The 11,152-nt window shown below is 36.8% G+C and overlaps 1 protein-coding gene across 2 annotated transcripts in view; it reads right to left on the bottom strand.

The window, feature by feature from the left end:
• Positions 1 to 264: 264 nt before the first annotated feature.
• cpne5a (copine Va) overlaps positions 265 to 11,152 on the bottom strand; it is a 90,832-nt gene continuing 79,944 nt past the window's right edge. For both annotated transcript variants that reach the window (XM_008413525.2, XM_008413526.2), the window contains 3 exons: positions 5,872 to 5,929; positions 5,537 to 5,610; positions 265 to 4,569 (listed from right to left, as the gene is read on the bottom strand). In XM_008413525.2, coding sequence (XP_008411747.1) covers positions 4,381 to 4,569; positions 5,537 to 5,610; positions 5,872 to 5,929 — 321 coding nt within the window. In that variant the 3' untranslated portion in view covers positions 265 to 4,380. The remainder of the gene's footprint in view (positions 4,570 to 5,536; positions 5,611 to 5,871; positions 5,930 to 11,152) is intronic.

Here is an 11,152-nt window from a genome sequence, read left to right as displayed (position 1 = left end):
ACTTGTCCAGGATTTTCCCTGCCTCTTGTGCATTTGACTGATGTAAATAGGCACCAGTCCTCCATGAAGACAAGCAGACATAGAAAATAGATGGACGAGCTCCACAAGCTGGCATTAAATTATGTGTTTACACATTTGAGATCCACTGTTTCTCTTTAAAAACTGTGCTCAAAATATACATGAATATTGGACTTCTCTGGTCTGAATTGCAGCTCAGTCCATTATCTGCTAGATTTAAAAGAAAAACTCCACACCACATTCTGCCAAAGTTATCAATAGTTTATTGATCTTCAGTTAAGGCAATCCATTACAAAGCATTTCACAAACCACAGTATGACGACAGTATTGTGTCCAACACTTGGTTTGGAAATTGTTTTTTTTTTTCAGCATGCAAGTCAAAGATCAAAAGAGGTATGTAAACAACCTGGGTTAAAACAGGAGCAGTGGCAAGAAGAACCCATTCAGTATGTTTCTGATAGGAAAAGAATGGAAACAAAGCTTAGAGATGCAACATGCCGGAAGAGGCCGTCATGTCCGAACGGCGCCCTCTGTCACAAATAAAGTCAGTGGGAGATGCTTTAATCAGGTGAAATGAAGAGAAACCACCAAACTTCCTGCCACTTTGGCACAAACATGCACACTGTCTACAGAGGCTAAAGTTCAACAACTGAACACGTTGGCACTGGACATTCCTCATACAGGGCTTATGTACATAATTAGAGTTCAGCCTCTAAGACCAGCTAAAAAGAAATAGCAAATAAAACCAACTTCTGCTAAGGAAAATAAATTGCTCTGCTGCTGAAAAATGTAACTCAGAACTGTTTAATGTTTCACAATTGCATAAGAGTGATTATTGTGTCCTTGGTAGTTTTTTTTTTTTTTCTGATTTTCCTGTGAAATCATTGGCCTTAGGGAAAAGAAGAAAACCCTTTTATATTCTTAAAAGAGGAGCTCATAAATAAATAAAACATTTAATCCTACTTAAACTGATTTGGTGTCATAATGAATGCATTATTTCCCTCTGAAAGCGCACCACCTCTACTTCAAATGCTTTTCCTCTCTTTTCTCCTTTTTGTCACAGACTACGACCTGCATAATGATGCTCATTTCTTTGCTTCATGCTGCTAAATGATCTTCGCATTGTGAAAAATGAAGAGTCTGACTGAAAAAAAAACAACATTTTATGCAAATAAGCTGTCAACATTGAAACTGTTAAATGATGACAATCCGCTATATTTTATTTCAGAAGTATAAATCAGTTTTATTTTGTACTAAATGGCTTCTGCAGAGCTATACTGGTATTTGTAACTTATGTAACTTGGTCGCCTTGTTTGAGGTCAGAAGAAGCGGTTACATTTGCAGCAGATTAAACTCTTTGTCTTCTGACGATAAAATGTGAAAACAAATAAAAAACAAAAAAAAAAGGTTCTGAGCTAACCCTAAGAAGTTTAGTGCCTCTGGTCTGAGTTTCTGTGGACTCATCAGACTCTTTCAGCTCTCTGAGAGCGCTTAGAGCAGCAGGAGTTAAAAAAACAGCAAACGGCAAAGAAAGATCATTGCATAAACATACAAAAACAAAAAAACTGACTCACATTCTGAGACGAAGCAACAAACCTGTGTAAACATTGGTTCTCCACTGTCATTCAATAATACTTTCAATCACAATAAGACAAATTTAAATCAATTAACAAAGTAGAAACCCAAACAAATATCTTAATGAAACCTATGAGTGCTGTTTCTGTCCTAAAGGTGATTAATGTAAATAGCCACGGTTAAATTGTAAACAGTTCTTGGTTTTAAAAAGTGTACAGCAAGGCTTAGCAATAACTAAAAGATCATTAGTGACGAGCTCAAGGTATGAAATATGCAGAACACCGATGGAGACAGAGTGATTCAACAGCTGCCACTGCGACAGTCCTAATCTGGAGGTTTTATCATTTCCAATGTATCCACGTAAATCACCTGGGTAAACTTAATTTGGATATGTTTTTAAAACGGTAGGCACGTCTAGGTCAAGATATCGAGTGACAGGGAGAAAGTGAACTGAAAGATGATGCCATCAACAAAGATGTATCAACAACTGTTCAAAATCTTAATCTCATAACTAAAATGAACTATTGTTCTTGGCAACCCTGTAAAAGTAAAAACGTGATACATGAATTACTTTTTTTGGTGCATCAGCATAATCTCACAGTAAAGAATTTGGAAAAATCCAACTTTTTAAAAGGTAAAAAACAAACAAAAACAAACAAAAAACAAAAACAAAAAAACAACCCAGTGTCAATTTCTGCCACATCAGACATTTCCTATAAAAACAGCCAGTAAAGCACCTAAACTTTCCCATATTCACACATTAGATGCTACAGTCATTAAAGTTTTATTTTCCAACACAAACAGTGAAGATAATTATATAGATGGCTAAGGAAAAAAAGTAATTAATGTTTAATAATGAATGGTGCTGCTCAGAATCCATATTAGCAACACTCAAAAAACGTCACTACTTCAGGTCAGTTTGGAGTAAAATAGAGAAATGTGTGTGGAAAAGAAGCTCATGGCCACTGCTGAGTATGGTGGAGGATCTGTTATGCTAAGGGATCGTTTCTCTTCCACATTCACTTAGAAACTTGTTAGCATGAAGGGCATTGAGGAGAGTTTCATCATTTCAGGTTTTGGCCAAATCAATTAACACCAGATACAGTGAAGACTTCTTAGTGCAGGACAATCATGTAAAAAAGAGTTTTTATCCTGGTTGATTGAAGGTAGATTAAACCTAAACCATATTTTCAGTGGTATTCAGTCACTCCTCTTAATCTTTGAATGTGAGATAAAAGGTTGGATTTCTGAACATCTTTAATGTGAGATCATGCTACAGCAGTGAAAGATTCATTGATGCTTCTTACAGGCTTTTTACACAACTAAAGGCTAAATAAAACAGTGTGAGCTTTAAATAGTCTCTGTGGTTGTTGAGGAAAAAAACACACATGGAGAAAAATTTAAGTAGATATGGACAATAGTAAAAACAAAACACTGGATCCAGACTGAGTACAGTCAAGCTTTAGCTGAGCTCAAGTCATTCAGTAATTGTTGTATTTGTTAGATATTTGGGGGGGGGGGGTGCATATGAATGCACTTAAATTTCTGGTCAATGATTTCTGATTGTTCAGACCTCCCTCAACAAAATTTAAATACATTTAAGGAAGAAATGATGGGAGCAAGTTGACATCAGAGTTTAAAATCTGAAGGATCCTTCAAATTTGCCTTACAAAATTCCAGATAAGAACATGCACTAGCAACAAATACAATGGAAATACATAAATAGTAAGATGGCAAAAGAGTCTCACTTGAGTAGAATTTATTTCTTTGCATACAGATAATGTATGAGGATGTGCCAGGAATTACGCAGTTATTCTTATGTGAACATCCTGCTCAACATGGTAAGTAAAATATAGTTTAATATATAAGAATATTCAGCATTATACATACCTAAATAATAAATTTGTCTAAAATACTAGAAGAGAATATTAAAGCTGTGGTAAGATGAGATCTGCCATCCTTCAAATGATTTTCATTCTGGTTTGAGTTTTCAAAGTAAACGTATTTAACTTAATAATAATATGAGGACTTTGTGCTTTTGTTTTGACACTAATTAGTGCATTCTGTTTATATAAAGATTAGAAATGCATATAAGACATGAAAAATCTGTATGGCGGTAGACTATGTTACAGCTTGCAGTCAAAAAATTTCCCGTGAGCAAAAATGATTCCTACGTTGTTAGATTTGTATCCCATGCTTCTATGTTACAGGCTTTATCAAAGTAGAAATGGTCGTAGAAATAATAGTTTTCCTTATGCTGGCCACAAAATATAAGATGGAAAACTACAGGATATATATTTCTATATGACTTCAATCCCCCAACCCAATAAAATCTCTGCGAAACAATAAATTATTTCTGCAATAAATAAATAAATAAAAACTGGTATTCATAACAGGATCCCTAGATTAACACATGAACTCCAAAAAGGTACCACAAACAAAATACAAACTGGTACATCCTAATATGGGTACGCCTTCAGAAAGGCCTCGCTCTACAGGTTTCCGTCACATCACCACTTTGACAGGTTTGACAGCAAACATCTAAAACTTCCCTTTACATCGTTCTCCTCTCGGTGCTCTCAGAGAGAAAAAAAATAAAACCCTCCGATTACCAACCCGTTCCTCTACAGCCGTCTCTCTGCTCTGGCTCTTCATAGAGTTTTATTGTGTGTGTGCTTCGCTGCGGTAAAAGTGCCTGGAAATCATTTCCACTTTCTGCTCACAACGATCATTTGCATTAATGTGAAACCTGCCCCGGCCAAGGCGGTGCCGTGTCGGAGGCGGGGATCAAACGGACTCCGTCTCGGGCTGCTTGCAGGAGGAGTACGGTGGGGGGACGGGGTTGGGCTTAATGGCTCTGCTCTTCATGTAGGAGATCAGCTGGTCCGGGATCTCAGCCAGAACGTCTTTGGCCAGCCGGGCCATGCTGAGGACATGGTTACCTGTGCGGTCCATGTAGTCTCTGAATGGTACGAACTGTGACACATGAGACAATAAATCATCTTTTTTTTTTTTTTTTAAAAAACAATATTAAATAAAAGCTCCTTCCAGGAGGTCACTTCTTTCTGTACCTATTAGAACCTCACGATACTGAATAGTGAATAAAAAGAGAAAGAGAAATGCCTAAATTATTTCTGTCTCAGGGCAACAGAGTCACACAGGACAAAATACCAAACACACACGCACTCAAACCCAAGAACAAGTTAGAGTAACCAGTTTATTTTTGGGAGGAAACTGGAGAAAACTCTCAGAACAAGCCAAGACCAGGATTTCAACCCAGAACCTTATTGCTGCAAGGCAACATTGCTTGCTACTGCCCCATGGTATGTTTCATGCAGCATAATTATTTTTCATGCAGCATTATGTTTTTAGGTTTTACACAATTTGGACTAAAATTAATCTTAGACTAAAATGATTCTAATCCTCTATATCACCTCTTCCTAGGTGGTTTCCTGCTGAGGATGAGAGAAGTGAGTTTGAGACAAACTAAACATTTGGTTAAGGAAAAACACACAAAACCTAAATTTCTAATAGTTTAAATGACTTTTTTTGTACGAAACTTTTTCAAGCTTTTCTTTTGAAATCTCAAAATTCTAGAAACTGGAAACGTGAGATTCTTTTACGACTTAATGCATTCAAATATTTAGTGAATGTTGCATTTTTTAATGCGGCTGCACAAAAATTTTAACCTAAAGTATAGAATTTTAATAAATAAAAGGAAACACAATAAAACATCCTGTTGCCCAAAAAAGAATGCAAAGTAAATTGGACACAAATGAACTCACGTAAATGCACACACACTCAAAATTAAACAAATTTGTAGATTTTACTGTATTTTTTTTTATAAAAAAAGAAAACTTAAAACAAATGCAATACTTTTTGTATTTAAAAAAAACAAAACATTTTTAAGTATTAGAGGGAATCAACATTAAACATTTCTTACCTGCACAATGTCTCTCTCTGCCAACTTTCCTCGTGATGAGATTCTGACATCATCACCATCCAGCTCAACCATTGCTACAGAGACAAAAATATCTTAATCACATAATCCCAACTGAGATGTGGTGCTAAATGGAAACACGTTTGTTTTGTTGAATGAGTCGTCAAGAAAGTCAAAATCATGTTTATACTGAAAACGATGATTCTTGTAGAAAACACTCATTCTTCTGATAGCTCAGACTTCTGAGTCTGTAATGGACTCAGAAGTTCATTACAGAGCCAACACAAAGTCACACAAAAACAATATTTTCCTTTCTTTTCTTTTGTTTGTTTTCTCACCATCAAACTCCGCTTGGCCAACTCCGACTATGATGATAGACATCGGGAGCTTTGCAGCCTGTCATAAAAACAAAAGAATCATCATCAGTCAGTCTTTGTATTAGGAGGAGATACATTAACAAGTATGCAATTTTCAACTGCAGCGCATCCATTTCACATCTCATTACGCCGCGCCGCATTGTGGGGAAACATTATTCAGTTTGATTCATGCAAAATCCTACTGAACATTTTAACTAACAGCCATACACAGTGTTTAATTTACACGCCGTGCTGCCAACGTCAGCGAAGCTATTTAAAGGTGCAGCGCGCAGCCGGCGCACTTTCAATATGTTCAGATCATCGCCGACCAAACGAGTTTATTTGGCTTTTCAACATCAGTGTTTTACAGAGTTTACAAGTTTTGAATAGATTTCTTCTATAACTCCCATCCATCCATCCATCCATCCATCCATCCATCCATCCATCCATCCATCCATCCATCCATCCATCCATCCATCCATCCATCCATCCATCCATCCANCCATCCATCCATCCATCCATCCATCCATCCATCCATCCATCCATCCATCCATCCATCCATCCATCCATCCATCCATCCATCCATCCATCCATCCAAATGAAAAGCAACATAACCTTAAATGAAAAGCAACATTACCTCAAAGTAACAACTTCAGAAGAGTTGATGTTCAAATCCTAAACAAACATCTGCAGCATTTATATATGTTTTATCCAACCCTCATTTCACCAGGAAGTCCCTTGAAATAGGAGCTCGTTTTAAGGGAGATGTGGCAAAAAGGCACACCAGTAGAACATTCAAAAATAAATAAATAAGTTAAGCTGATAGATTCTCAGTCATCCAGGACAGGACAGGTGCTAGAAGGCATCTGAGCTTCTTCCCTTGTGTCTTGGAGATGTTTTGTCTCTCTTACAGCACTTAGGAATGTCCTGTCCTGGACGATTGAAAGTCTGCACCAGGGTGTCGCTGTACGCACTTTGGGAAAAACACCTCAGGAATGATCAAATCAGAAGTGAGGCAGGCTTTTGGATGCGAGAATAAGAGAATAATATTGACACAAAATGGAGGCATAATTCTAACGTTGCAGGTATAAAAGTGTGTGAGAGAAGCTATAAAAAAAAACCCTACATATATCACTTTATCTGACATACCTCATTTGTTATGCTATAGAAATGCACCACAGTCTGCTTTATAAAACACCCAATGATGCCTGTATGTTCAACTCCAGCCTATTCAAAATTCAGTCTTAACACAGAAGATTAATGCGGATCATATTCTGAGCTGTGGTGCAGAGCTACATGCACTTAAACCACAGCACTGATGTTCAAAATATGAAAGCTCTGGCATGAATGAATGATATGTGCTTGTGGTAAAAATGCATTTGCAGGGTGAAAGTGGGTCAGGCATCCTGGAAAAACCTCCCCCAGGGAGAGGTCTGTCACAGATAGGAGTAAATAGACTTTGGCGGACCACCCCCTTCACGGTCTTTATCAATTTTCCTCCCTCCAACTTTTTTTTTTTTCCATTTTTATCTTTTCTGCTTCGTTCACTCCTCAAGAACTTTCCCACTTGCACAAAAAAAAAATAAAAATACATTTTCAGTTTGCCCCATACCTCCCTTCAGGTCCCACAAGCACATACTGTACCTATAAATGCCAGATCAAATCCTCCTTTCAGAGTTGAATTATTCAGTCTACACCATTTGTTACTTTGCTTGTATGGTAAAGTCACTCAGGGGAGTTCAGTCCAACACAAATTCAGATTCACTGCTCACACATCCTGCTCAAAATCACAATGATAACCTGAAGATACACCAACTATAATAACAAAACATCCAAATCGACAGTACACTCCAGCTGTGTGTATTCTTAAGTTTGTAAAGTGTATTTCCAGATCAGACGAATATGTTTAATTCCAGCTCGAACTAAAAGGCTGTGAGGAGATTCGAGGAAGCTAAAATGAAGAACATAACATCAGTGGAATTAAGGTGCAGTAATTCTCTAAAAAAGAGAAAAGTGCAGACACTTTGGCTTCTTTAAAGAAAAACTGAAAACCTTTTTAGATTCTGATGAATAAACTATTTTCCTATTTAAAGTGTTAGACTGAAGACTATTTTTGGATTTAGATTTGCAGTGAATACATGTTTTAATATTTCTTGCTGTTATAAAATACTTTCAGGTGTTTCACAAATTAAGTTTTCTTTTAAACATCTTCTTAAAGGTCCAAGTCATTTTCTTTCCTTTTATGGCTAGTAAAGTTCTCTGATTTTTCTTGTGCGTGTGCAGTGCTATAAAAATAAACCCGCCTTACCTTTTCATAGCTTTCTCGTAAAGTCTGCTTGAGGAAAACCACTGACTGCCGTTATGTTGTTTGAAGTGCAATGAGACTAATTAAAGTAACAGGTTTTGTTAAACAGTAGTGGCTTGGATCAGGTCATTTGATTCACTTGAATGAAAATATATAGTGTGAAATTTTTCAATTCATATTTTTGCTTTAAAGGAAACCCACTTTTTTTTTTGCCAGTTTTAAATTTTCTTCTCAAATTTGGTACTTTCTTTTTTACATGAGAACATGTATTTGTGTAGTCCCTTAAATTGCATAATCCTGAAAATAAAATATTGTTAGAGGTTTTGACAGGTACATCTTAATAAATAAAATACATCATCTATTGCTAAATTCATTCATATATTGTCTAGATCAATTACACACTGAGTGATACATTTTCAGTGTTTATTTCGTTCAATTTTATCAGGCAAAGCTGTAGATGGGGAGAGTCCCAGGTGTTTTCAGGAAATGGGCTTTCAGTGTCCAATTCCCACTGCTTAGCCTCTCTGAAATATCTTACCTGCACTAAGGAGAAAAAGAACTGAACATTTCCTCAGTGGCCCATAATCAAACTGAATAACTTTCAGATAAAAGTCAAATTTGCAATTTATTTGGAAATCAAGTGGAGAGACCAGTAATTCAGTTTACTTTAAGTTCAGTGTGAAGTTTCCTCAGTCAGAGTTAAATTTAGGAGCAATGTCCAAAGTCAGGATTAACCTTCTGCCAGAGCACTTCATCCTTCCCTCTGCAGAACAATTTGATGAAGATAATTATTTTATTTTCCAGCAGGACTCGGCACCTGACTCTGCTGCTACGAGTACCAACGCCGGCTTTAATGGTTGTGGCACTGCTATGCTAAACTGACCGGCGGTCTTGCCTGACCCGAAACCCCACCGGGAATCTCAGAAGGAAGCGGAGAGACACCAGAGCCAATAGTGCAGATGAGCAGAGGGCCACTATTGATCACCTCAATGCAGTAATTCATACAGAAAGAGCCCAGAACAAGCGTTGTTGTGCCTAAGCACACAGTACACAGATTCTGAATAATCTTTTGTAATATTCAAATTTTTATTTCAATTAACTGATGACTCATAAGTAATAATCGGGGGTGGGGGTGGGGGGGGGGTTCCGGAAAAAGAAAACATCACTGGAAATATATTTCTCTGTGTGTAACAAATATATTCTCACCTCTTTGGGTGAATTACTGAAACAAACATAGATACTGAGATAAACCCAGGAAAACCTACTGTTTGTTTATTTTGTATTGTTTAATTAAATTCCTCAGGAATACTTTTCAATGATAAACGGCCCAAAAATAAAGCCACTTGTAAGCTTTCATTTTTATAAATGCACATCTTAAAACTTCAATTAAGTTAATTTGGTTTTGCCTGCATGGATTTACAAGACAACTGGTCAGCAGTTTCACTCAACATTGAATTCATACTTATTCCAAGTAAAACTGGCCTGATATCCTTGCAAATATTTTCTCAAATTAAGTCAATTTTCTAAATTGTTGAAGTGAGAGGGTTTGGGTGCAGGAAGGGGTATGTTGGAGTTTTTACCCAGCACAAAGACAGTAACATGTAAAAGTGACCAATAATCCTTTTTAAAGTAAAGTTACCAACATTTAATCAAACTCAAGTGTTTTATTAGAGATTTAAATTGGTATAGTCTACACGAGATAAATTTAAATTAAGCATATTTTTACTCCATTCAATACTTATTTCTTATCTCTGAATGAATCAGTTCAATGGATCCATCATTAGTGTTTATTATAATCCGAAATGGGTTCAAATTTCATGGTTTCCTGCAGCATTTATTTATTGGTTTCTGCTTCATAAATTCAGAGCAGAAACGAGTGGACAAACAGATTGTGCAGTAGCATCAGTCATAACTTAGAGACATCATTTAGGAGCATAACTACTACAAAATATGCATGAGCTAGAAGCAAATGAGAGTAATGACCTAATAAAAACACAATGCTTAATTTCACATTAGGAAGATAAACTGATGTATCACTTGGCCCGGCATGCTAAATGCTTGAAGTGGCAGATATTAAACGCCTGACCAACGCCTGTTTTTTGATTCCTGGTGGTGATGGTGAGATGAATACCAAGATCAGACAATGAACACAATAATTTTACAACAAAACGTTACTCACTCTGTTCAGATGTAGTAGCACATCACAAATATTACACCGTTCATTTTGACAGATACATAAAAAGAGGGGGTTTAAAAGATTTGATATTATTGCTGTTTCACAAAATTCTCAAATTAGGCCAACATATTACCCATTTATAAAGATATTAACATATGTAGCAGGAAAAAAAACAACAAGCTTTGGTCAGCATCAGCTATGATCTAAAATGTCAAAAAAAAAATTTTTTAAACATACTGCGGAATTTTAGATGTAATCGAGTCCTTTTTTGTGTGGTTTTGTCTCTGCAGAACGAAGCCTGGATGCAAAAGGATATCCAGGCTTTAGCTCTGCAGACGGAAGAGGGAGAATCCTGGTTCCGGCAGGAGGGAGTGAACTCAGGTTGCGCAGAGAGCAGAGCAGCAGACAAGATCTTAAAAGGAAGGTGTGGCTGTTCGAAAAGTTTGATTAACAGTCGCAAATTCCCTTTAAACCCAGTCTGCTGGGGGTCAGAGCTGTGTTGCTGGGGAGCGTTTACCTGGTCGACGATTATTCCTGTGCAAACTTCATCCCGAAATCAGCTTTGTAATCAAAATACAATTAACATTCCAGAAAGAAAACGCAAATAAAAAACAAATTAGAATCAAATTAAATTTATCAGCAGTGTGAAGGAGAACTATTGGAAAGTGCATTAAAGTCCAGAGTGGGAGAACACCTGCTAAAAATCCTCCAATTGGTGTACAAACTAATAACAGAAAAGCCTGAGAGCTGCACCAAAGTAAACTAAAAGCACCTGAAATGCC

This window comes from Poecilia reticulata, linkage group LG7 (assembly GCF_000633615.1).
Source record: "Poecilia reticulata strain Guanapo linkage group LG7, Guppy_female_1.0+MT, whole genome shotgun sequence".
In the NCBI taxonomy this organism is placed as follows: domain Eukaryota; kingdom Metazoa; phylum Chordata; class Actinopteri; order Cyprinodontiformes; family Poeciliidae; genus Poecilia; species Poecilia reticulata.
Note: the sequence above shows the minus strand (reverse complement) of the source record. Positions and strands in the feature narration are given on the sequence as shown.